The sequence below is a fragment of the Lissotriton vulgaris genome, chromosome 11 (assembly GCF_964263255.1).
Source record: "Lissotriton vulgaris chromosome 11, aLisVul1.2, whole genome shotgun sequence".
Lineage (NCBI taxonomy): Eukaryota > Metazoa > Chordata > Amphibia > Caudata > Salamandridae > Lissotriton > Lissotriton vulgaris.
In genome coordinates, this window is record NC_141699.1 from 350,151,045 (window position 1) to 350,178,989 (window position 27,945).

At 44.1% G+C, this 27,945-nt stretch overlaps 1 protein-coding gene across 1 annotated transcript in view; it reads left to right on the top strand.

The window, feature by feature from the left end:
- Positions 1–27,945, top strand: part of LOC147679754 (protein DGCR6-like) — a 142,899-nt gene that overhangs the window by 58,842 nt on the left and 56,112 nt on the right. Inside the window, exons 2-4 of the mRNA XM_086943317.1 lie at positions 2,665–2,825; positions 7,219–7,319; positions 23,155–23,295. Of these exons, the coding sequence (XP_086799443.1) occupies positions 2,665–2,825; positions 7,219–7,319; positions 23,155–23,295 (403 nt within the window). The remainder of the gene's footprint in view (positions 1–2,664; positions 2,826–7,218; positions 7,320–23,154; positions 23,296–27,945) is intronic.

Genomic DNA, 27,945 nt, shown 5'->3' on the forward strand with positions numbered 1-27,945 from the left:
TTGAATGGGTGATACCGATTCGGTGATTACCGATTCGGAGATTACCGAATCAGTATTTATCGAGTCAGGATTCCGACTGTTACCAATTCGGTATTGTTTACAGATTTTTTTTTTTACCTACATACAGTTTTCCGTTTCATAAATACCGATTCGGTATGAGTCGGTATTTATGAACCGGTAAAATGAATTTACCTACATGGGGCCCTTAGTATTTTTGGGGAAATGCACAATGATATGGAGTGCTCTCCTGGTACACATCAGATAGGCCATGTTAGTCTCTGCTTTTAAGAGTGAACTGGATCAGGAGTTTCTTAATGACCTCGTATGAGCTGCTGCATCCAGTGTCTGAACTTGACTATCTCAATGCTGCATATTGAATCTCTCCCACTTGTTATAAATATTTTACAACTGTCCGTAAATTGTTTTATTATAACTAAAGATGAGGTCACCCTCAGGTAGTGTTGATTCCAGCTGCAAGTCAATCATATTTTATCCAGTGGAATGCTTTATATATCACACAACTGATTTTCAAATCGATTCAGGCATGGGGAGGGAACTAATGCATTTCAAGGTAGGAGAAATGCATAGAACTTTCTTTGATTTGTGATTATTCAAGCCACTACACTGAATACATGGCTGTACCTTGTACCATTGAGGATAATGGTTGTACCTTGTCATTGAGAACTAGTTTACGTTTTAATATGTAGTACGTTGAGGGAATGGATTGTGGCTCAAAACTCTGTAGGGGGCAGGAAGAGCCCAGTATAGTATAGCAATTTAAGCTGGAATCATGCTGTGCATGTTTTTTTCTTGGTATGCTTCGTGAAGGACAGTGAGAGGTCAATGTGAATGGGTAGATATATGGTGGAAGATGACAGATGAGTAGAAGCCATCTAGGTTCATATTATTGAGTTTCCCTTGAATGAGGAGCTCAAAAGCTCTTCTTCTTATGAGAAGAAAGTATTTTTGTTGTTGTTGGATTAACTTTTGGTTATACTGTCAACATCGGGCTTGAAGGAGGCATATGAATTTAGCAATGTAGTCCACTAGGGAAACTTTATAATATAGTTGGGTGTCTTCAGTAAATGGCGAATAACTGTTGAGTGAGAAGTACTCTCGGTAGTTCAATGTAAAACTTGGGTATCATGGTAGCCAGTAAAGATCCCTATGGAATTATGCAGGAGAAGGGAATTAGTGGAGATGTAGTGGAATTAATCTGTACAAATTGTTTTCAACCAGATATGTATTCAGTGAACCAATTTTTCATGGTGTAGTTGAAGCTCATGTATAAATGTTGAGTTTTAAGACAGACCGGTCAGTGGATGAAATCAAGTGAGCGGTCCAGTAGATCAGAGCCAATCTGCTGTCAGTATGCACCAAATGGGCATTCCATATATGCTGCCACTCATACCTTGAACCCAGCCCAAACACATTCTTTGTTATTCAAGGATGTAGTGTTACCCCCCACCCCCTTTTGTCGGGCTACATTACCTGTAGGGTTTTAGCTTGTCCAAATTCAGAAACATTTTAGGACCATTCTAAATCTGTGAAAATCTGCCATATAAGTGTGCTGAATGAGGTAGACAGAAAAGTTCAATAGCTTACAGCTTATATTACAGTGATGCTTTAGGCTATGTGTTACTTTAGATGCAATGATTACAAAAAAGCACTCCTGATCGCCTGTTTAGTAGTAAAATACAGCAATAATCTGTGTTCAGTGTGTTTCCTAGACCTTCTGGCCCCTGAACCATTCAAATCATGACCCTAGTGCATTCAAGGACAAGTGAGGAAATCTTTCATATCTATTAATATATGTGTTCCTAAAAAGGCACAGTTGCAGACAGAATATATAATTATTGTGTAGCTATAATCTTATGGTCTTCAGGAAAGCCCCTCAGACTTGGCTGTTTGAGCAAGCTTAGGTACTTTTGTCAACTCCCCTCAGACTTAGCGCCATGAAGCCTACGGGTGTCCGCGCGCTCTATAAGTTGATATTAACAGAACATAACAGATGCTGCCCTTAGAATAGCCCCTTTATATATGATGTCCTGCACTAGATTTGTTTTCTTACTCATGTTAATTCTGTGTTTTCTGCCACCTATACAAGCAGTTGTATTATACATGAACCTTATTTTTCTAAACACTAAAACATTGCCTGCAGGTAAATAGTAGTAAATTCGAACAACTGCTATGAATTCTTTTTCATTGGGTAGTTATTCTGAACGATCCCAGTGCATACGTTTGTTCCAATCCAGGAATGTTGACTCAGGGCATTGTTATTGCCTGCTAACACTTCACTTGTATACCCATAAAGTCAATCTGGACCTATACCCTACTCACGCCTTCTCAACGCATGGAGTGCAGCAATGGCTCTCAAAATAATTTTTTCACATTCTGCCTTTCATTCTTTCACAAACTTTCACTCCCTTTGATTGCCTACATGTCAATTTTTCATGCTCTTCCACTGTTTGTTTCCTCTGTCTGTCTTTCACTGGGAATCATTGTCCTCTCCCTTCTAAGAGTCACAAGATGTAGTTGTAATACCATGTAAAAGCCATCCGCTTTTCTTTGAGTCTAGGTAGCATTGAAAAAATGGTTCTGACTGCTTTAAGTCCTGCTGGCACAAGCGCCTACCCTCCTAACCAAAGTATTTTGCTTCTTTAGCTCATGCCAGCAGCGTTTGTCCTACACGATTCTCAGTGACCTAGCCCTGGCCTTGATCGATGGCACAGTGTTTGAAATTGTACAAGGCCTGCTCGAGATCCAGCACCTAACTGAGAAAAACCTTTATAACCAACGGCTTCAGCTGCACGGCGAGCACCGAGGTGAGGCGTAAGCATCCCCTGTTCACATAAAAACTGAAATAAATCACAGTATAATTAAATCATATATAAAGCATTGCATGGGAAACGTTTGCTGATGTTTTGCCTGCACAGCACTTGCCTGTCTATCGTTTTTAATTAAAACTTAAAAGGGGCTTACATCCCACCCCCTTTCTTTCTTGGCTTTTTATTTGCTCCTGTGCTTGGCACTTACTTTTCCTCCCTTTCTATTGTCTGTAGCATATTTTCTTGCATTACCAATGCTTTTTCCTCGTCTGCTTCTCTTATCAGTTTCCTGTAGCCGAAATAATGTTAACAACTGCTTTGGTGGAACTTTTTTACATAAAGTTTTGCCTTTTTCTGCTTTTTCGTCTTGCAGCAAATTTATATAGCACAATTTGTCACCTGGAGAAATTAAGTGATTTACCCAGAATTACAGGATATTGCGCTGCAGAGATTCGAACTGGGATTCCCAGCTCTCAAGACAATAGTGCTTGGCCACTGCCCACACCCTCTCCGCTGTGATACTTGTAAGGGAGCTCTTTCCTTCGTCGCGGCGGTGATTGATAAAATCAGCGTATTTATCACATAGGCGCATCCGATGCATTACCAATGCTTGTTTTAATATTGGTTTTAAAACATTCACATCAAGCATCAAAGAAAACTCCATCCTAGACACCTCTTAGTCGGGTTTTCACAGCAACCACAGCATCGAGACCGCCCTCCTCGCCGCCACTGACGACATCCGCATGCTACTAGACCGGGGACACACTGCGGCCCTCATCCCTCTAGACCTCTCTGCAGCCTTCGACGTGTCTCATATCCCACGCTCGCAGCCAGACTCCACGACGCCGGGATACAAGGAGCCGCCCTCGACTGGATCCAATCCTTCCTCTCCAGCGGAACCCAGAGGATTCGACACCCTCCCTTCCTCTCTGAACTCACAAAAATCAACTGCGGAGTACCCCAGGGATCATCACTCAGCCCTATGCTCTTCAACATCTACATGGCCCCCTTCGCCGCCATCGTCAGACTGCATGGACTCAGCATCTTATCCTACGCCGACGACACCCCGCTCATCCTCTCACTCCCGAAGAATCCTGACTCTGCTTCCAGGAAGGAGTAAAGAATGTGGCAGCCTGGATGAAAGACAGCTGCTTGAAGCTCAACTCAGAGAAGACTGAGGTCCTCATCCTCGGACCGTGCAGCTGGGACAACACCTGGTGGCCCTCTTCCCTCGGGAACCCACCCACCTCTACAGACCACGCTCGGAACCTTGGCATCATCCTTGATTCCTCCCTCTCCATGATCCACCAGAACAACGCCGTCGCTTCCACTAGTTTCAACTCCCTTTGCATCCTCCGTAAGACCTTCAAATGGATCCCCCTGACTGCAGAAGAACTGTCACCCAGGCACTCATAACCAGCAGACTGGACTACGGCAACACCCTCTACACCGGAATCAACAGGACTCTTCCACACAAACTCCAAACCATCCAGAAAACCGCAGCCAGACTCGTCCTCTGCACACCATGTCACAAGCACATGACCCAACACCTACAAAGCCTCTTGGCCGCACCCCGAGAAGAGGGTCACCTTCAAACTCCTCACCCATGCCTACAAATCCCTCCATAACATTGGACCCAAATACCTCAAGGAGAGAGTATCCTTCCACGTACTTAAGAGGAACCTCCGCTCCGCCGACCTCGCCCTGGCTGAGGTCCCCCGCATGGGAGAGCCTTTTCCTATATCGCAGCCAAGACCTGGAACAAGCTCCCTGTGAACATCAGACACTCCCCGGTACTACTAAGCCTACTGACCGATGAACAGCCACAGCTTACAGTGGACAATGACACAAGCCAATTAAAAATATGGGCGGAGACTGGGCGGGGCTTCAGTCCCTATCTGAATATAGCATGCCTCGCAGAGCAGCGCACGCTCTCCCCAGGCTTGACCTAAAAATCAGTACATTTGCCCCGACTTTGTTGTTGAGGGAATATGAATGACTACAACTGACTGACTTCTTTGTACATTAATTTTGAGCATTTGGTAACACAATAGGTAACCCTGGAATAAATCTACTTCAAATGACTTCTTCAGATTTATAGTAATCCAGCACTTTGTCTATTGTAAAAGGACAGGATCTTAAGAGGACACTTAATTTAGGAACACCTCATTTAAGAACAACTTTAATATCAACAGCAGCACTTGTGATACCAAACCCACTTGAAAACATCCGCCACTCTTTTGGTTCAACGATTTTCAACTGTGTTATAACTGTATGTAGTCATTGAGACTGCTTTAAAGTCCTGCTTGGTTGTGAAGGTTTCTTGATATTATACATGTTAAATGTTTTCTCTTTTCCTTCAGTGCTACTGCGATCTACTCTGATAAGTTACAAGAATGATTTTCTTTTCTAATGCAGGACACTGGTGACTACAGTTTCCACAAAGTCTTGCAAAGGTTTGACACCAGTGTTTTTCATCTGCAATAGAGTATTAATCCACAGGCGGCTGGTGATGTAAATTGTGGAACTAGATTTGAGACTACTTAGGTGACTAGGGGACTGTCAAAATACTCCTTATTGGCCCACCTGACCTTCTCCCTGTGGCAATTAATTGCCCAGTCTGGTACGGAGTAGCCGAAGACAACTCTTTCAAACTTTTCAAAAGTTTACTAACTGTATGGTTACCAGTGTTTGTTTGTGCATTGGACTAAAATGCTGAGATTTACGTTTTACTTAAAAATCTATGTCTCTGGGATTCTCTGATGGGTTTTGCTCATCTTGATGTCTAAAATTTCATAAAATTGGTGTCTGATTTCATGTGTTGCGTGACTTTCTTAGTTCGTTGTTTGGTGCTCCTAAAGGCTTTACACTAGTTCCTTTGTTTAAGCCTTGATGCTCGAAGTCACAGCTACCCAGGGCTGAGCTAGAAGTTCTACAAAGGAGCCTGACTGGGCCCAAGACGGTTTTGTGAGTGTATTTTACGGTAAAGTTGCACAACCATACTATATAATACACCATAATCCTCACAGTATGTATTAAATCTTGTAGGATAAAGCCCAGCGAATTGGAAAAATAAATTAAGTAATAGTGCATTCCATTCCACTTGCCCCTTTCTGCTCCCTTTTTAATGAATAGGGAAACCAATTCAATACCTTTTTAAAAAGGTACTAGTGCTCAGAAAACAACATCTTTACAGTGAAATGTAAAACAATTCCTTAAAAGATATAAAAAAAAGATTTTACCGACACATGAATGTAACACAGTACACATATACTTGAGGTAATAACAAACAATGTGTCAGGGTAGTTTCTGGGACAAAGCTGAACAGACTACACAGCTGTCTAGTTATTTAAAGATATCTTGGGGGCATTCAGAAAGCTTCCCAGGGAATGCGTTCTACCTGTCGCTTTCCATTGGCTTTGTGGTTTGTAACCCACGTTTTCTAGCTTTTTATTTGCTAGCTTTATTTGTCTTATGCTGTCCAGGGCGAGTTTACCCCCCCCCCCCCCCCCCAAAAGGAGCAAAGTCTTTTCACACCAACTCCCCTTGTATTTTTCCACAAGTGATCCTGTCTAAACAGGCCTGTAAATCTTGTTATGTTTTCTCATTTGCCTTTCATATTTGCGGTTCATTCAAAGAGAGAGGTCAAATGCCAGGCTCTCTCTTCCTAGGAAAATTGTTTTTTACTTTTCTTCGCAGGCTTCAAAGTGGATACTGGTGGTGGAAAAAAATGTTTTTCTTCTAGAACACATTTAAATAGACTGCAAGTATTTCAGAATATATCCGAATTATGAACGCACAAATGAAGCACATTTTGTGTTAATTCTAAAGTGTGTTATATGAATACTTTAACATGATCAAAACAATTCAGTACACAAGATGATGCTATTTCCACACATTGTCGTTTCTGCCTGGTTCAATTTTATTAGTAAAACTGTATGTCTCTGCAAAATGTGATCGTCACCTGAATTGAAAATGGGTTGTCTGTAATGTCAGTGTGCTACCACACCATGCATACTCCACTCTACGCTGCACCACTCCGCTGCACTGTACTCTGCACCACTCCACTTTACACCACGCCATGCCACTGCACTCTGCACCACTGCACTCTACTCCACTATGCATAACTCCAAGATATTGCGCTCTACATCACTCTACGTCACTCTACTCTTCGCCACTGCACTCTACACCACTGCACTCTAAAATTCATTAGGAAAGCCAATAGCTGTTGCTTAGGCAAGACCTATTGGCTTTGTCAATGCTTGTTTGGTGAAGCAACTTTTACAATCTGAAGTAAAGCTAGTGAGTAAGCTTTGGTAATGAAACAGTTATTTTAGGGATTAATGTATGCTTATTTTAAGGGCTTAAAATATCTTTTGAAAATCCATAGCACTCAAGCAAGACTTGCTGCGCAGACATAAAGAAGCCATGCAGTCCTGCAAGACGCACAATGTGCAAATTCTCAAAGCAGCCCAGCAGAGGGAACTAGAGGTAAGGCAATTTGAACTTTCAAATGTTTACATGTATTTGGTTAGCTCGGACCAGATAGGTCCTTTGTAAGCAGTTCTAATATTGATGGGGATGTTGTTCTCGGTGCTTCTGCATTGCTAGAGAAGAACTTGCTTTTTTTGTTTAATATTTCTTGAACGGTTAAGTAATTGCGCCTGGTGTTATGCTGGCTACCTGAGGTGGTTGTTTTCTCAGCCAGGTATGCTCAGGGACTTGCAGTTTCTGGTGTCCTTGTAGGTGATACCAGCAAACCCGTGTTCAGGCTTATGGTCTTTCCTCATTCATGGGTATATTTCCTTTTATGGCTTAGATCAAACGATGGAGCCAAATCAACACCAAGCTGTATGGGTAGGAGCTTAATATTTAGTCTGTTGCTCCTAAATTAACAGACCAGGATCAAAAAAGGAAGTAATTGTGCATTATGGAAATAAGATCTTTATGTAAATCTGCAATAGAATGAAGCGACTAAAAAATGTAAGAATTATTTTGCTACCAATAATTTCCCATCTGAGGATAAACCAGGATATATATGATAGAAATGTTTTGCAACATTACTACGTCAAGTTATAATTGCTTAAATTAGTAGGACCGAGAACCATATCAAAGGTAAGAGAAAACGAACACAATGAAATACATTGGTAATCCGTTTAAGAGCTGCCCCTTTAACTGTTGTGAGTGCATGCGGTTGGAGTATCATTTTACATTTTACCATCCACCATAATAGATCCCAACTTTGTAACCTAAGCTATTAAACATTTCCACGCTTATCTGCTTTCGAATGAGTGATTACGGGTTTAGGGTCGTCTCCAAGCTTTAAATTGATCTTCATTTTGAAATATTGTGCAAAGAGGAGGCGTCGTTTTAGCATTAAAAATTCCAAATATAATGATTTCCATAGAATGTGCCTTTAGCGGTAATTTTCATATTTCACTCCAGATTTCAATAAATTATCGTAAGGTAAACTGGCGAAAATGTTGGCGGATAATGTTGCATGACCTTGGCAAAAAACAGAGCCCAGGTCCCACCTGAATTTCTGTGAGCTGGAGGGGCATGAATGACCCCAACCTGCCAGCCATCAGCCTGCCCTGCTTCTGGACACCCTCCCCATCCCATACCACAGGGACCAGACGAGCACAAGCATCCCTTCTCCCATGTGACCTGCTTAAAGCAGGTTGTAAATGGGAGCCTTAAGCCCCATGGATTAGGGAATTTGGTGCTGATAATCTGCGTGGTAAAAATGGCTCTGCATAGTTACTGCCCATTCTATGTGGTTTAAATTATAATGGCATGCTACTGTCAGAGTATTACCGCATGTTACCTGTAATTACAGGTGCAATGTTTGCACCAGTACCATGCAACTCGTAAGCGTGGCCCTTGTGGGTGCAGCTCTTTACTTCTGCATAATAGATGACCCTCTGGCCTAAACATATACAGAAACTGTGTTTCATTACGCTGATCTTCCTGTAGACAGGGGTGTGGAATTTTATAAAATATCTTCTTGTCCAAAGGACAAAATGTTTAAGAAATCTTCTTGTCCTGTAAAAAAATCAACTTGTCCCATTTGGTACCAAACAATGAAGTTTCAATGTATGACCGCATTCTCATGTAAGAGCTTGGATAGCAGCCTTTCTGGTTATGCCAGGGCTCATTTTACTATATTATTAGAGACAACGATCCCTAACATGGGAAATATAAGAACATATCCACAAAACTGCAATCAGCGTTTGGTGTTCTATTGTCCCAATGGAACTTTTTTCATGTATTTACTTCCATACTAATATAATAAAGAGAGAGAACCCAAACCTTTGAGGTGGGTAATCTCAGGAACCACAGTGCCAATCAAAACACCCAATACAGCATTGGAAATGTCAGGGTAGGCAGATGGACATAGGGTATATACCAGCAAAACATATACTTTAGAAGGGCAAAGTACGTTGTTTGACAAAGTAGTCCCTTGGAAGTAGCCCCCTCATTTTTTTTTAAAGTAGTTTTACGTTGATTTGCCTTTATTTTGTTTTTAAAATATTGACATGCACCAAAGCTGATGTATTAAATGATTCCTTAGTGCAATGGTAGTTAATGTTTTCAAACTCTACATTGTAGCTTTCTGCACACTACAACCATTTTTAAGTTGCAAATATTTTGCTCTCTTAATCCCTTTTTCAAGGAGCACATTGTTTGGGGTACATTGTCCGTTTTCAAAATAAAATCTCCAATATTGCTTCCATTCTTCTTTATACACTTGCACATTATAAAGGAGTCTTCTGGAAGCTATACACATAGCCACAACATGTAAATGTTGCAGACAATGCACACTTGCTTTTATTGGATCCCCTGTCAGTAATGCAAGCTGAGATTCCTGCTGACTGTGTTTGAATATATCTGACTTGAATTCTCTGCTCGACCTAACTTTAATGCAATTGACCCATGAACATGTTACACAACTTTGTTTTAAACATTAGCATCCCGACAAGCCGAATAAACTGTGGGCGACCATACATCTAGCAAGCAAATGCAAATTTGTCACTATATTATTTCCCTGAGAAACTACCAATTTGTTTCAGAGTCGATGGGGGGATTTGAGGAAGCCAGCAAGAAAAATGCATCCGTTAGAAAACCCCGAAGACAGGCCATTGAAAAAATATGAAGGTACTATGGTTACAGCAGGCACCGACTTGTCATTGAAGATGTTAAGAAGAAAGGTCATGCCTTCCACAGCAATTTACTTAGTTGCCTCTCCAAGTCATACCATGCAGACTTCATGCAAAGTAAAGCTCAAACTCCACACAGGTAATGTTCTATCTACATAGCTCCTGCACAACCCACGGGCATGACACACCTCATCTCTAGAACAACTTGTATCCTCTGTAGTGCAGCTCATACACTTTACACCTTCTATTTAACAATTCCCTCATGCACTATCCCTTCCCCTTACATGAATCATGCACAGCACTGTTCATACCTATTTTACAGCTCATGTCCTGCACAGGTCACTGTAAAGATAATATGCAGTGTAGCTCAGGTACCATGTGGATCACATGTAAGACATAGTTGAGCCTTGCATTACCATTGTTCCTAGCATCTTCAGTATAGTGCACAAATCAAGGTATGCACAGCCCATGCTTGCACAGCTTATTCCATTTTGACAGGTAGTATCCTCTACATGCTGAGGGATGCGAAGAAAGGGGGGGCTTATTAAAAAGAGGAGATTATGGTGTGTGATTTAGTCATACTCTGCTACTAAGTAAAAGGAACAGCCCTTTGATGGTTTTATTCAAGGGAGTAGCCAGAAAGTTAAAATACCCCCCACTTTGACCAATGCTCTGACAGCACCAAGTAAGTGATGTAAGTGAGCTCATACCTCCTTAAAACTCCTTTGTCACTTCCATCCAAGCATCTGTCTGCTCATGTCCACCATTTCACCTTTACATTCAGTCATTCATTCTATCATTCATTCTTTCTTCCCATTCAATCCATCAGCCATTCCATACATCTACCCATCTGTTCACCCATCCACTATCTATGCACGCACCCAGCCACTATCTATGCACGCATCCATCCACCCATGCATCCATCATTTGACTTACCCTTCAAACAATAACGCCTTTCAACCATCAATTGTTCCTTTTGCCATTCATTTATTCATCCATCCTCTCAGATTTTAATTTACTTTGCCATACATCCATCCTCTCAGATTTTCATTTACTTTGCTGTACACCCATCCTTTCAGATTTTATATTACTAGAAATCCTTTTATCCATTCCAACTTTTATTTACTCTGCCATCATTTTATCCACTGATCGATCGATCCATCCATCGTTTCACACACCCATTCACCCACTCATCCATCCTTTCAGACCAACCATCCATCCATCCTTTTATCCACTCGTCCATCCATCCTTTCATCCACCCATACATTCACCCACTCATCTATCCTTTGCCCCTCTTCCATCCTTCTCTCCCTTTTCTAGCAACCCATCTTCTATTTTCTTTTAGTTAATCATCTCTTATCTGCCAAGTTGTAGATGAGAGGCCCATAAAAAACTCACCTCTGCTGTAGCTGCTATAGGGAGGGGTTCACTATGCCCCAGGTTTTATTGGTGGGGGGCCCTTAATCAGTAGATTTAGCTTTATAACCGCACGAGTTTTCAATTCACTAAAACATTAAAAAGTGTTGTCAAAATCCTATAAAATAATGCACCCTTGGTCACAAACACACGCACAAATAGGGTTAGAGTGGTATTTTATCAGAGTTCAGTCCACTAGGTAAGAGAGGCAGCAACAGCGTGTTAAAAATATAAATATAAATGCTAAAGTTGCATTTGTAAAGATGAATTTTCCATAAACTTAATGTTAGAATATTGTGCAAGGCCCTACATCAAAAAGTGGATTTTGACAACACTTTTTTGATGTGGGGCTGGGCACAATATTTTGTTGCCCGTCATACTTTACAGAAAATTCAACTTTACAAATGCAACTTTATCATTTATATGTTACTACGCTTTTGCCGCCTCTTACCTTGTGGGCTGAGAATGATCTGATAATAGCTCCGATCACAGTAATAGCCACAGTGTTGGGGAGCAGCCGTGATCTCGGCAGCTGGTGGTGATAGGCCGTGTGCTTTACACCAAAGGCACAAGGGCAATGACCTCTGAATGATGGGGCCACGAGGCAGGTTTTGGGGAGTGGAGAGACTTGGAAACACAGGATTATTGTGAAATGAAGTACTTGTGCATTCTGCTTACAAGCAACGGTGACTGGCCTAAATGCTTTCAGCGTGCAGTTGTGAGTTACAGCCTGCACTCTGAATGAAACCGTGTAAGCAGAGAGGTTTTTTCTTTTCCTTTTCCAAAAGCGTATGGCAGGCCTGCCCCGCAACGTTCAAAGAGATGTCAGTGCGTGCCTTGCACTGTAAGCAGAAAGGAGGGAAGCACTTCTGGGTATTGTCAGTGAATCAAAGGATTATTAAATCGTAGAAAGTTATGCCAATAAACGCAGCACGCATTTGGAAGCAGGTTAGAAGGATTTAGCAAGTTCTTTTCTGGGAAAGGTTTCTGCTGCAGGAAGTGGAGCCTACTTGTCCGACGGACAATAAAAACATAATTACTTGTTGTCCCTGTCAGCAAACAATATGTCCTGGGCGTCAGGCGATATGAATTCCCCACCCCTGTGTAGAACACCAAACGTGGGAGCGCTCCTCTGCTGGGATCCCCTGATGCAGTCCCTTCATCAGGCGTTACCTACTGAATCGCTTTGCAGAAAATTCTACTTTCAGGGGTGGGGAATTCATATCGCCCGACGCCCAGGACATATTGTTTGCTGACAGGGACAACAAGTAATTATGTTTTTATTGTCCGTCGGACAAGTAGGCTCCACTTCCTGCAGCAGAAACCTTTCCCAGAAAAGAACTTGCAAAATCCTTCTAACCTGCTTCCAAATGCGTGCTGCGTTTATTGGCATAACTTTCTACGATTTAATAATCCTTTGATTCGGGGAGGAGCTACGCGGGCATCCAAGATGGTCGCGTGAGCAGAGAGCTCCCGAGACCCGCGCCGCCCTTCTTTATCTATCCTACACTTATCCTGATCATTTTGACGGGCCTTTGAAGCACTACCCTTACTGATGCTGACGATCCTTTTTTGGTCGAAATCGGACCTTGGGGACCATTTTTCTGTCGTCTTCAACTTTTTGGCCTGCCCACGGACGCGACCGGGGACTCGGCTGCCTACTGTGGCCGACCCGTAATTCAACAACAACGGCTGCCTGGCATCTGGCCCACCGGAGGTGCACTGCTTTCACTTTCGGTTTCCTGCCTCATTGTCTCTGTCTCCTCCTACTCTGTCTTCGCCTGCTGCCCTCACGGTACACACTTTCCATCATTGGACTGGCAAGGAGGCCGCGATACTCCCTCTTCGAATTGCACGTCGGAGTTTCTGGATTTTTCCTCCGTCTCACTGCTTCTCCTGGCTACTCGGCCGCCATCGAATGCGACATGGCAACAAAACCTGAGGCTGAAAAACGCAGGAAGACTGTAACCCGGGGGGGGGTCGATCCAGTCCAATATGATCGAACGCTACACCCAGCCGAGAGGCTCCCCCGGTGTCACAAGCGTGGGCGCTGAAGGACCTCAAACGGATATGCCCTCTTCTTCGGAAGTATCGCTCCAAGATCTGTTGGCTGCCATCTCTGGACTTAAGGCCGATATGAGTCAGCAATACGAAGCCATCGTGTCCAAGATAGACACGGTGGCTGTGGATGTTACTCTTATTCGGGCCGATCTAGCCAAAACAAATGAAAGGGTGAAGGCACTAGATCTTAAGGCGTCGAGCCTGGTGACGGACATGGCGGAGGCGCAGTCTGAGATTGGGAATCTGCGTGCCTCGCATGATCTGCTGCTCAAGCGTATGGAGGACTATGACAACAGGGCCAGGCGGAACAACATACGCCTAGTCGGAGTGCCGGAATGTGATGGTGCTGCCTCGATCGACTTATTGGTCGAGGAACTTATTGTTGCTAAACTTGCTCCGGTTGGACTCAGTAAGTTCTTTGCCGTAGAGCGCGCCTATCGTTTTCCAGGAGGACAAGTGAAACCAGGAGGCCCGCCGAGGCCTATCATTGCCAGACTATTTCACTATCGAGACAGGGACGCTATCCTCCAGGCCGCCCGTAAACACGGCCCGTTGAAATATGACAATAATTCTGTCTCCATCTATCCTGATTTCACTCCCCAAGTGCAGCGACAACGATCAGGGTTCCTTGGAGTGAAGCGTCGCCTGAGAGATCGGGCACTGAAGTACGCCATGTTGTTTCCAGCCCGACTACGGATTGAATTTAGAGAACGTGCCTACTTTTTTGATCAGCCGGAGCGTGCTGCCGACTGGTTGGACTCGTTGCCGACAGATGACTCTGGGAGCGGAGGCCCTGGTGGTGCGGAAGGTGGTGCAACGGCCCAGGAGTAATATGGGGCCCCGGAGGTCCAGATTGAGACTACGTATTGTACTGAGTAAATTAACTGTGTGCTCTATGGTTCTGCCCGTGGCGGTGCGGGAACGGGTGATTTCTCCCTTCCTCCTCGGGGGGTTCTTTGTGTAGATAAGATGGGGCGACAGGCACACTGCAGTTGGGGGTGGCTTTTTATTCAGCAGGGGTGCAGGGAGGGGGGTGTTGTAACGGGTTTCTGTTTGGGGGTTGGTTCCTGGGGACTTGGTTGTGTTTCGTTTAGTTTGTTATGTCTCTGTTTTCATGGTATTTCACAGTTTGCAATCATTCCGAACTTGGGGTTGTGGAGGGGGATGGGGGTGGAATGTCTTTGTCGCAATGGGGAGGGGGGGGGGGGGTGAAATGCGGGTTCTTTCTTGGAACGTAAACGGGTTGGGTGATAGGATCAAGCGGGGCATTGTGCTACAATTTTTGAGGCGCCATACCCCTGATGTTGTGTTCCTTCAGGAGACCCACTTAATTGGAAATGCTTGTAAAGCCCTCGACCGCCGGGGTTATCGCCTGGTTGCACATGCTGGTTTCACTTCTGGGTCCCGGGGCGTGGGTATCATGGTGAAGTCTTCCCTTGCTCTCGCTATTGACGAGGTTATCCTTGACGACCGTGGGCGGTATGCTGCTGTTTCTGGGAGGTGGGAGGGTAAACAGATCGTGTTGGTTGTTGTCTATATTCCCCCGGGGCTGCAGGCTACCACCTATGCCGATCTTGGCAGGACTCTCCTTGGTCTTCCGGATGGATTGTTAATCCTGGGCGGGGACTTCAATTCTGTTATGTCTGGTGAATGTGATCGACTTCCCCCTAGGGTCCTGCTGCCGTCCCAGATGTGGCTCAATGAGATGGCTGATACTTTTGGCTTAGTGGATGTTTGGCGCTCATTACACCCCACACTCCAGCACTACACTTTTCACTCTGGTGCGCATGGCAACCTCTCCCGTATCGATTATTTCTTTATGTTAGCTTCCACTCTGTCCACCGTTCGGGAGGTACGACATCTTCCCCGGGGTATCTCGGACCATTCCCCCTTGCTGATTAGGATTTCTGTGGGTGGTCTACTTGGCAACAGGGTCCCCCCGATTCCTCCCTGGCATTTCCGAAGCCCCCGGCTCCACTCAGATTTGGTTAAGGCAATTGATTGCTACTTCGACGAGAATGTGGGCTCGGTCACCTCCCCCACTGTTCTTTGGGAGGCCTTCAAGACGGTTATCAGGGGTTCCGCCCTATCACTCATTGCTGCAGAGCGTAGGGTAAAGAGGGAGGCTGTTCTGGCTCTTGAAACTGAGATTACTGCGCTTGAAAGTGAGTTGGGTGGGGATGACACGCCTGCATTGCTGCACACTCTGGAATTAAAACAAGCTGACTATAAAGCTTGTGTCACTGATGCTGCTAAACTGATGCGATCGAATCAACTAGGCCGACTGTATGATGTGGGCGACAAGGCTAGCAAGCTCCTGGCGTGGCTGGATAAGGCGGAGCGAGCGAGTCGTGTTGTGCCTGTCATTGTTCGCGAGTCTGGTGAGAGTGTCTCTGATCCTGGTGAAATTGTTGATTGCTTTGTGGACCACTTCCGGAAGGTTTATACGCCTGTTAGTGATCGGGATGAGGCCGATTCCAGGCTACTATTGCGAGACATTGCCCTGCCTACTGTTTCGGATGAGGATGGTCTTGTCTTGGAGGCCCCTTTCACCGTTGATGAGATTGCCCTTGCTATCCGATCCTTGCGCTCGGGAAAGGCGATGGGCCCAAATGGACTGCCCATTGAACTTTACAAACTTTGTCCGGACAAGATGGCCGCCCACCTGCGCCACATGTTTCTCGAGGCGGTTGAGGCTGGGAGCCTCCCCCTCGAGCAGCGCCTTGCTACCATAGTGGTCATTTATAAGGACAGCAAGCCTCGTGACCGCTGCGCCTCATACCGCCCCATCTCTCTCCTTAACGCGGAACCCAAAATCCTGGCCAAGGTTCTGGCCAATCGGTTGCTTAAGGTTATTTGCGACCTGATCCACCCGGATCAATCCGGTTTCATCCCGCACAGGAACACTGCCCTTAATCTGCGTAGGCTCCACGGTGTTCTCGCGAGAGCTCCAATTCTCGCCGAGCCGGCAGTGGTCGCCTCCTTAGACGCCACAATGGCCTTTGACACTATCGAATGGCCCTACCTCTGGGCGGCTCTCGCTAAATTTGGCTTTGGCCCTAATTTCATCGCATGGGTCAGGCTCCTTTACGAACGGCCATTGGCTCAGGTCGTGGTAAATGGTAGATGCTCTGACCCCTTCCCCTTAGGCCGTGGCACGCGCCAGGGCTGTCCGCTCTCCCCGCTTCTATTCGCATTGGCGCTCGAGCCCCTTGCTGCGTGGCTTCGGTGGGAACCCTCTATTAAGGGGATCAGATGGTCTCCAGACCTTGAGGATCGTGTCTCCTTGTACGCGGATGATATCCTTCTTTATCTCACTTCCCCTCAAAAGTCGCTTAACGTCCTCTTCGACGTTCTCACGTCCTTCGGTAAGAACTCGGGACTAGTCATCAACTGGACTAAGTCCTGTGTTTACGTCATAGCCGGGACTCTGCCGCCTCTACCTCGCAGGTTTCCCATACTGGTAGCGACCGACGGCTTTAAGTATTTGGGGATCTATGTCTCCATGGCCTCTTCGGTCCGCTATGAGCGGAACTTGTATGCTCCGCTCCGTAGACTCAAGCAAGACGTTCGACGGTGGCGTGAATTGCCCTTATCCCCATTGGGCCGAGCGGCACTCTTTAAAATGATGTCGCTCCCCTGATTTCTTTACGCCCTGCAGAATTTTTTCGATCCTGTCCCTGCTCGCTACTTCCGTGAGGTTGAGAGTTTACAGCGACAACTGATTTGGGATGGCCGTGCCCGCATTGCCTTGTCCAAGCTCACCCTCTCATGGTATGATGGTGGTATTGCGTTGCCGGATATTAGACGTTACTACTGGGCCTCGCACCTGAGCGCTATCAACCATGCGACGTACGCTCCGGAACCCGCTCCCGCCTTTGCCTTGGATAAACTATTGTTACCCGGTGGCAACTTTAATAGGGCTCTGTATTCAAAGGCACCCTTTCGACTCCTTACGGGCCCGACGAAATGTGCAGTGCGGGCATGGAAGGATGCCACTGTGGCCACGGGCTGGGGTGGTAGGCTAACACGTATGACGCCATTGTATGATTCGGATCGGTTGGGCAATCTGTGGAAGACGAAAGGATTTGAGAAGTGGGACATGATTGGGATCAGCACGGTGGAGGATCTATGGGCACGGGGCGCGGTTAAATCCTTCGAGTTATTGAAACTGGAATACCGGCTCGATGATAGAGAGCACTTCCGGTATATGCAGGTGAGACATGCCTTGTCCTCCGTCTTTCCATCTGGTACCGACATCCCGCAGTCCTCCCCTTTGGAGGATCGTGCTCTAGACGGCCACGTCCCCGATAGCACTATCTCCTTGATATAGAAAAAGCTTGTCAATAACAGGGCTGACCAACTTGAGAAGCTTCGTGCTTCCTGGACGGCTGACGGGCTCGAACTAGACGACGAGGACTGGCAGTCAGCTGTATCCTCCCCTAAGGAGGTGGCTATTCCGGCTCGGCTTCGCTTTGTCCAGTTGAAGATCCTCCACCGTGTATATCTGACTGGAATGCGTCTGGTGCGAATGGGTTTGGTTTCGGATGGACGATGCAGGCGTGGGTGTGGGATGGATGGTACCTTCCTTCACGTTCTGTGGGAATGCCCGATGATTGCAGCTTATTGGTCCAGAGTGCATGATGTTATGGGTCGTGTCACCGGGATCCCACTCCTTCCCGAAGCACGACGTTGTCTGTTAAATGTGTGGGAACCGTCTGATTGTAATGCTGCCCAGACACTTTGGGTTACTCTGGGCAACATGGTCGCAAAGAGAGATATAGCGCAGCTCTGGGGCTCCCCTAGATTACCATTGCTCAGTGCCTGGAAAGAGAACATGGACTGGTGCATGTTCCGAGAGAAAACTGTGTATGAGGCGCGGGGGCGTCCAAAGAAATGGTCCAGGGTCTGGGCTCAGTGGAATTCGTATCGCGGAGATATTTGCTCTCCTCCGCTGGACTATGAGGTTCCTCTCCCCTCCTCTCCATGATTTACGTTCCTACTCCAATTTCCACTACACGCTTTGTTTTCCTCTCGTGCTCGCCCCCCCCCTCGCCATACGTCTTTCTTTACTTATTAACCTTCTCCCCCCACCTCCAGCGACCCTTGCCACTATGATACCATGTGTTTGTGTGTTGTTGTTCTTTTCGACAAAAACATAAAATTAAACCTTTCTTATCCTATTTATATGGTGCTATGTTCTATCCGATAATGTGGACTCGAGAGATTGCTTTAACAACGTACTGTCTCCTAATTTACTTTTTCATCATCCTGCTTGTGTCATAGCGGCCGGCCCTGCGGGGTTGTAGGCAGACGCTGTGTATTGTGCATTCATAAATAAAGGTTTAAAAAAATAAATAAAAAATAAATAAATAAATAATCCTTTGATTCACTGACAATACCCAGAAGTGCTTCCCTCCTTTCTGCTTACAGTGCAAGGCACGCACTGACATCTCTTTGAACGTTGCGGGGCAGGCCTGCCATACGCTTTTGGAAAAGGAAAAAAAAAAACTCTGCTTACACGGTTTCATTCAGAGTGCAGGCTGTAACTCACAACTGCACGCTGAAAGCATTTAGGCCAGTCACCGTTGCTTGTAAGCAGAATGCACAAGTACTTCATTTCACAATAATCCTGTGTTTCCAAGTCTCTCCACTCCCCAAAACCTGCCTTGTGGCCCCATCATTCAGAGGTCATTGCCCTTGTGCCTTTGGTGTAAAGCACACGGCCTATCACCACCAGCTGCAGAGATCACGGCTGCTCCCCAACACTGTGGCTATTACTGTGATCGGAGCTATTATCAGATCATTCTCAGCCCACAAGGTAAGAGGCGGCAAAAGCGTAGTAACATATAAATGATAAAGTTGCATTTGTAAAGTTGAATTTTCTGTAAAGTATGACGGGCAACAAAATATTGTGCCCAGCCCCACATCAAAAAAGTGTTGTCAAAATCCACTTTTTGATGTAGGGCCTTGCACAATATTCTAACATTAAGTTTATGGAAAATTCATCTTTACAAATGCAACTTTAGCATTTATATTTATATTTTTAACACGCTGTTGCTGCCTCTCTTACCTAGTGGACTGAACTCTGATAAAATACCACTCTAACCCTATTTGTGCGTGTGTTTGTGACCAAGGGTGCATTATTTTATAGGATTTTGACAACACTTTTTAATGTTTTAGTGAATTGAAAACTCGTGCGGTTCTAAAGCTAAATCTACTGATTAAGGGCCCCCCACTAATAAAACCTGGGGCATAGTGAACCCCTCCCTATAGCAGCTACAGCAGAGGTGAGTTTTTTATGGGCCTCTCATCTACAACTTGGCAGATAAGAGATGATTAACTAAAAGAAAATAGAAGATGGGTTGCTAGAAAAGGGAGAGAAGGATGGAAGAGGGGCAAAGGATAGATGAGTGGGTGAATGTATGGGTGGAAAGGATGGATGGACGAGTGGATAAAAGGATGGATGGATGGTTGGGTGAAAGGATGGATGAGTGGGTGAATGGGTGTGTGAAACGATGGATGGATCGATCGATCAGTGGATAAAATGATGGCAGAGTAAATAAAAGTTGGAATGGATAAAAGGATTTCTAGTAATATAAAATCTGAAAGGATGGGTGTACAGCAAAGTAAATGAAAATCTGAGAGGATGGATGTATGGCAAAGTAAATTAAAATCTGAGAGGATGGATGAATAAATGAATGGCAAAAGGAACAATTGATGGTTGAAAGGCGTTATTGTTTGAAGGGTAAGTCAAATGATGGATGCATGGGTGGATGGATGCGTGCATAGATAGTGGCTGGGTGCGTGCATAGATAGTGGATGGGTGAACAGATGGGTAGATGTATGGAATGGCTGATGGATTGAATGGGAAGAAAGAATGAATGATAGAATGAATGACTGAATGTAAAGGTGAAATGGTGGACATGAGCAGACAGATGCTTGGATGGAAGTGACAAAGGAGTTTTAAGGAGGTATGAGCTCACTTACATCACTTACTTGGTGCTGTCAGAGCATTGGTCAAAGTGGGGGGTATTTTAACTTTCTGGCTACTCCCTTGAATAAAACCATCAAAGGGCTGTTCCTTTTACTTAGTAGCAGAGTATGACTAAATCACACACCATAATCTCCTCTTTTTAATAAGAACCCCATCTTCGCATCCCTCAGCACGTAGAGGATACTACCTGTCAAAATGGAATAAGCTGTGCAAGCATGGGCTGTGCATACCTTGATTTGTGCACTAAACTGAAGATGCTAGGAACAATGGTAATGCAAGGCTCAACTATGTCTTACATGTGGTCCACATGGTACCTGAGCTACACTGCATATTATCTTTACAGTGACCTGTGCAGGACATGAGCTGTAAAATAGGTATGAACAGTGCTGTGCATCATTCATGTAAGGGTAAGGATTAGTGCATGAGGGAATTGTTAAATAGAAGGTGTAAAGTGTATGAGCTGCACTACAGAGGATACAAGTTGTTCTAGAGATGAGGTGTGTCATGCCCGTGGGTTGTGCAGGAGCTATGCAGAACATTAGCTGTGTGGAGTTTGAGCTTTACTTTGCATGAAGTCTGCATGGTATGACTTGGAGAGGCAACTAAGTAAATTGCTGTGGAAGGCATGACCTTTCTTCTTAACATCTTCAATGACAAGTCGGTGCCTGCTGTAACCATAGTACCTTAATATTTTTTCAATGGCCTGTCTTCGGGGTTTTCTAACTGATGCATTTTTCTTGCTGGCTTCCTCAAATCCCCCCATCGACTCAGAAACAAATTGGTAGTTTCTCAGGGAAATAATATAGTGACAAATTTGCATTTGCTTGCTAGATGTATGGTCGCCCACAGTTTATTCGGCTTGTCGGGATGCTAATGTTTAAAACAAAGTTGTGTAACATGTTCATGGGTCAATTGCATTAAAGTTAGGTCGAGCAGAGAATTCAAGTCAGATATATTCAAACACAGTCAGCAGGAATCTCAGCTTGCATTACTGACAGGGATCCAATAAAAGCAAGTGTGCATTGTCTGCAACATTTACAAGTTGTGGCTATGTGTATAGCTTCCAGAAGACTCCTTTATAATGTGCAAGTGTATAAAGAAGAATGGAAGCAATATTGGAGATTTTATTTTGAAAACGGACAATGTACCCCAAACAATGTGTTCCTTGAAAAAGGGATTAAGAGAGCAAAATATTTGCAACTTAAAAATGGTTGTAGTGTGCAGAAAGCTACAATGTAGAGTTTGAAAACATTAACTACCATTGCACTAAGGAATCATTTAATACATCAGCTTTGGTGCATGTCAATATTTTAAAAACAAAATAAAGGCAAATCAACGTAAAACTACTTTAAAAAAAAATGAGGGGGCTACTTCCAAGGGACTACTTTGTCAAACAACGTACTTTGCCCTTCTAAAGTATATGTTTTGCTCCTGACATTTCCAATGCTGTATTAGGTGTTTTGATTGGCACTGTGGTTCCTGAGATTACCCGCCTCAAAGGTTTGGGCTCTCTCTCTTTATTATATTAGTATGGAAGTAAATACATGAAAAAAGTTCCATTGGGACAATAGAACACCAAACGCTGATTGCAGTTTTGTGGATATGTTCTTATATTTCCCATGTTAGGGATCGTTGTCTCTAATAATATAGTAAAATGAGCCCTGGCATAACCAGAAAGGCTGCTATCCAAGCTCTTACATGAGAATGCGGTCATACATTGAAACTTCATTGTTTGGTACCAAATGGGACAAGTTGATTTTTTTACAGGACAAGAAGATTTCTTAAACATTTTGTCCTTTGGACAAGAAAATATTTTATAAAATTCCACACCCCTGTACTTTGGAATGCAGTCCTGTTTGACCTCCATAGTCCTTGGCGCTTTGCAGTGCATGCTCCCTCCACGACGCTAGTCTCCCCTCAAAGGCACCTCTTTTAGCATCTGACTGTCCTGCTGTCTCTCACAGTTCTGTGCCCTCACGTTCAAAATGCCTATTGGCACCTATGGCTCGGGTTCAGCAACCCGCTTTAATGCAGCTACAATGCTTGCCTTGCCCTGCTTATCTTTTGCACATCCAGTGACTTCTAATTCTAATCCCAGAAGACATGTATATTTCCTTCAGTTTCCTGCTACCTGGGGTATTATCTTTCTGCGGCCCACAATACCCATGAGTCTTGTCTACTACCTCTTTAATGCCATGGACTTAGAAAAAAAAGGCAGCATTTATAAGTTTCTATAATTTTTGTTATTTCTAGTGGATTTGCCTTTTTATCTATCTCTATTTATTTTAAATGTATAATAGGTTTTCTTCAGAGACAACCTAAAGGTGATGTAAGATAAGAGGAGAATATCTACCATTCCCTTACACAAGAGCAAGAGTATAAGGGTTTACTATCCACCCTTGCAGAGGACCTAAACTATGTTCCCTTGCACTTTAAGTTTAGCAGCAATAGGGACCTAGAGAAATTCAGGTTCCAAAGAATGTCTATTTGGTGGGGCAAGGATGGCATTCATAGTAGGATGGCTTGGCACGTCAAGGTTTGATGTTGGCAGAGGCATATTCTTCTCTTGGATGTAATTGAAGTTACCTACTGACCTCGCAGCCCATGCATATAAAGAGAAGCTGAACATAGAAAATCTGAAGAGAGTTATTGAAGAATAATATCTTTATATCGAAATTGTGGTTTCCTTTAGGCTTTGGAGCAGCGCATTAGGGAAGAACAGCGCATGATGGATGAAAAAATCGTCCTGGAGCTGGATCAGAAGGTGGTGGATCAGCAGAGCACTCTGGAGAAAGCTGGCGTTTCAGGTTTTTACATCACAACCAACCCTCAGGTACAGAGTTGCTATTTAGAATTTCGCACCAAGTTACTAATGTGTCTGTACTCTCATAAATACAAATGCAAAGGGTTTCTGAACCGCAGTAGTAGTAATTAATTTAGTTTTTTTTTAGAAAAAATATATTTGAAAATAATTGCCCTCTAAAGCATATTTACCTTATAGAGTTTCATGGCGGTTAAAATGACCCTGACAATTTACAGAAAAAATAAGCATGCAGGTATGTTTGTATGTGGGGTTTGTATATCACGAGCCATCTCTGAAGGGCGTAGGAGTGCTATGCAGGGTTAAAAGCAAAGATACTGTCTGCACATGCTTGTAGGGATAGCTCGTGGCTGAGAGCAATGATGGTTTGTTACTGGGTTGTGATATAGTACTCTTTAAATAGGTGTGTTTTTAGCTCGTTCCTAACTCGCACTATAGTTCAAGTGATCCTGATCGATATGGGAATGTTGCAGGTGCTACATGTGTCGACGAAGGGCAATTTCTTTGGCTTTTATTTTTGAACTCTCATTTCCAGTCTGATAATGTCTGGGCAGCATGTGTGTGACGAGCCAACTGAGGTGGTGAGCTTTGCTGCTCAAAAGGCAGAGGTGCCGTTCATGATGGATTTTATGTAGCTGGGGTTGACGGTGGTGCACACTAGGAAGGGCAGCCAGTGGAGTGCCATCATAGGAGGCGTTGTGTTCATATTGCGGTCCTTGATGAGGCATTCTGCTGTGTATAGGATTCCCTTGGGCCAATGTGGAGCCTGGGAGGTCACGGAGCGAGGCACTTGCATCCTCCAAATGCGTGAGTTCTAGAGCTTGAATAGCAGTTCTTAAGTCTCTTTTAAGGTGGGAGTGGAGGGGAGAGGGGAGCTGTTGCATATTTGTTTAGTAGAGAGCTGGAACTAGACTATATTAGATATCTTGGCTATGTGTACCTTAAGTGTGAGGTCTGGTGTCCATTGGGCGAATAGCAGGAATTATTGTATGGCGAGGCTAAGCTTCAACTAGGTCCTGCATATCTAGGTCTGGATGAGTTGTAGTCCGTGTTTGAGACTTTCGATGTCTGTAACAGAGGATACTTTCAAGTAGAATTACGCGGCATTGACATATTGTTGAATGTTGAGGCTGTTAAGAGTGAGTAGGGTGCCAATGGACTCCATATAGTGGTTGAGGCTGACTAGAGACAAGATGAAAGCCTAGCGGAACCCATAGTAACTGGAAGCTTCTGGGACCTGGCAGTACCCATGTGACCTAAGTGTTGGATAGGTAAGAGGAGTATTAAGTGAATAATGTTTCCAGTATATCTTATTCCAGACTTTAGGGTATGGATGAGGGTGGGATTGTCCACACAGTTGATGGCAGTTGAAGGGTCCATCAGTATCAGGAGGCAGGGAGTTCGCTTTATATGTGGTAGGAGGCAATATCACACTGCTTCCCTTCACTCAGACAGGTACATCACTCATGCACTCTTTCTGAATACCAGTAGATAGAAGGGAATAGTCAACTGAAATTTGACATGAGCAACTATTCCTGCCTCTGTAAACTTCTCAATCAGTGACGTAGTTGGTCTATAGCCAAGGGGCCGTCAGCTAGGGCAATACAGCAACTGGGCATTGTGGTGCCAGCCTCCAGCCATCTCGCAATAATCAATAAACACAAGAAATGCAAAACAACATTGATAAGACAAGTAAGACTTGCCACTCATGCATATCAAATAATACTTGTTTGTCATCACTATTTATCATTGACACAAATTCCTACAGGTTGTACCAATGTCACCACAAATCATGCAAATGCGTAGGGCTGGCATTCAAATATAAAAGAGATGTGAAACTCAATTAGAAATTGCAAACATTTGCTACAATACAAATGTAACAAACCCTGGCAAGGAAATGTGGGAAAGAACTGCACGTTGTTGATAGTATTCCCTCAACATTATTAAAGTGTCTTAAATGGAAAATTGCTCAGTTTGCAACTTATTTTGCACAATGGTTGACCTGCATGAAGGTGCCTGATGGTTAAGCATGCTAGGTCTCCGCATGATGAAAGCAGCTGAATGGGAGTAATTGCCAAGACTTGACAATGAAACATTAAGAACACTTGTTGGCATTAAAAAACGTACTTTAAGCATTGCAAGTACTGCGAGAGCTAGGCATGTTGACGAATTGTGCCAGAGACCAAATAGTTGCCTATGGTTCTCACTCCAATCATCCTGGTTGGCCTGCCTGGTGTTAGCTAGGTGCCAGGCCACCTACATCACCCGGCAACCAGTTTAGTCAGGCCGCTACTGTCGATATTTGCACCTCATTGCACCGGTCTTTGCTCTTCACTTGCATTTCTTGAAAATGGTCTCAAAATGTTCCCAATATAATGAAATATTGCAGGACATTGTAGGTTGAGCCACACACTGAGTAAATCAAAGGTGAACCCTTTTAAATGGCACTGGGGGAGGTCTGTGTTCTAGCATGAACTGTTAACACAGTGCAGTTATGTAGTGTCTTACATATAAGCAACAAATGTTGAGGAAACCCTCCACATGTTAAAAAAAATGTATGAAAGGGCAATAAGGAAAAACGGTATTGGCGTTTGTATGTCACTTACTACCCGAACGAGGTGCCAAAGCACTTTGTAGGTGGGCAGCACCCTACTCAAAAGAGATCATGATGTCCAGTATTCGTTTTCAGAGTAATGTGTGCTGTTTTCCGTAACTGGGATGGTTTTAACATTATTCTCATCATGTAACTTGTGGTTTTGTGTAAATTCTGCTTAGGCAGCTGATTTAGTACCATACATTTGGATAGGGACTGTTTCAACAACCTGTTTGTAATATTATTCTGTGTATAGTTAATTACTTGTTATGTCTGCGATTTGATTGTGCTGGTGTTGGAATCCAGTTCTTGCCATTTGTCTGGTGTGATTGCTATCTTAGTATATGCATATGGTGGTGATAGTTGGGTACAGTGGATGTGTTAGTAAAGAACTAGAATAGCAGGTATTTAAATATGGAATGAATTATCAGGCTGACAAGAATAATGTGTTTGTTAGGTGGTGAGGGATGCAAATAAAATTCAACACAAAATACAAAACAATTCAAAACATTATTCCACATGACATGAGCTTTACAATATTGAAAATAGCCTTTGAGGTCCTGAAACACATTACCACACTTGTTCGAATAAGAGCAACCTACTGCATGCATGAAATCAATACAACTCTGGTTTCAACACCTTCCTCACTTAGGCAGCATAAAGCCGCCACTTTCATGGCTGTTAAGGCAGCCTTCCTGTGCTGTTACTTCAAATGCACAAATGTCACAGAACTATGAAAATAAAACTCATTCAGGACTTTAGAGTCAAAGCCAGCCCCCTGACAACTATTTGGCAGCTCATTTTAAAAGTGCACCTTCTGAGGCGCTTTCCTTCCGGGTCCTACTCCTTGTCGGTTGCAGTAGCACAACCACCACAAGTCAGCTCCAGCCACTGTGAACCTCTTCCCCTGCTGTCAGGAAAGCACCCACAGGAGCAATGGAAGGAACTGGTGTGTGTGTAGGACTGCGATGACCGGGGTTCTATGCCAAAGTAAAAAACTGAAACTACTAGGGGCAGCATCAGCGGACTGAGAGGACGAGAGAACAAGATAGGGATAGACAATGGGAGTGGAATCAACAGCCTCAGAGAGAGATGGAGAGACAGCAGCAGGACGTATGGCGAGAGACTGAACCGAAGCGAGCGAGAGATAGATGCAGAGTGTGGAGCTTGCACTTGCAAAATAGGTTAAGATGGACCAGTGGGCGGGTTTGGAGATGAGAGACTTTCCCAAAAACATCGAGCCAACATTACGATACATGGAATAAAATAAGGTGCTAGCAATCAAAACATTCATGACAAGTAAAGATAGAAGATAGTAATAGATTTAGTATAAGATAGAGAAGAGAAAAGCAACAGCGATAAAGAGAGAACACAAAGCAGGGAAAGAGAGGGGGAGAGAAAAAGAGAGACTGCATATGTGGTTACCATTGAGGAGTCTACAGTAATAAAGCTGGAGTGACTGCAAATGCAGATGTTACTTGAAGAGACTGTACTAGAAGGGAAGGAGAGAGACTGAGTCCCACAGTAGAAATGAAGAGATACTGGACCAGAAGGAGGTTGGTTAGAGAAATAAGCACTCCCTACAGAAGCAATTGAGAGAGGAGTCACCAGCCTCAGAAGAGTTAGACTGCATCTGAAGAAGAGAGAGGGGCACCGTTAAGTGGCTCTTATGGGAGAGAGGTCTTGCATTTTGCTGAGAATAATTATAGTAATCATACTGAATAATATAAGTGTTGGTGCTTTCTTCTACTTATTTACTACAGGGTCGATTAGACGGATTGAGGTAATTTAAGTACCAAAAGACAAGAGCTCCAGCAAATTAGAAAACCTACATAAAAAAAGATTCGAAGTCCAAACCATGAAAGTTTATTTAAAATTGATTCATTACAGAAAGCTAAAAGCCAATGGGTTAGTCATTTCAAATCAGTATCTTAATTCAAAAGAAAATCGAACTGTAAGAGCAGCAAGTGGACTGACGTTGAAGTTGTCCCCATAAGAAAGGAGCAAAAGGTTTGGCAAGCAAAATATTTTAAGTACAGAGTTGAATTGCAAACCGACAAGAAGTTTAC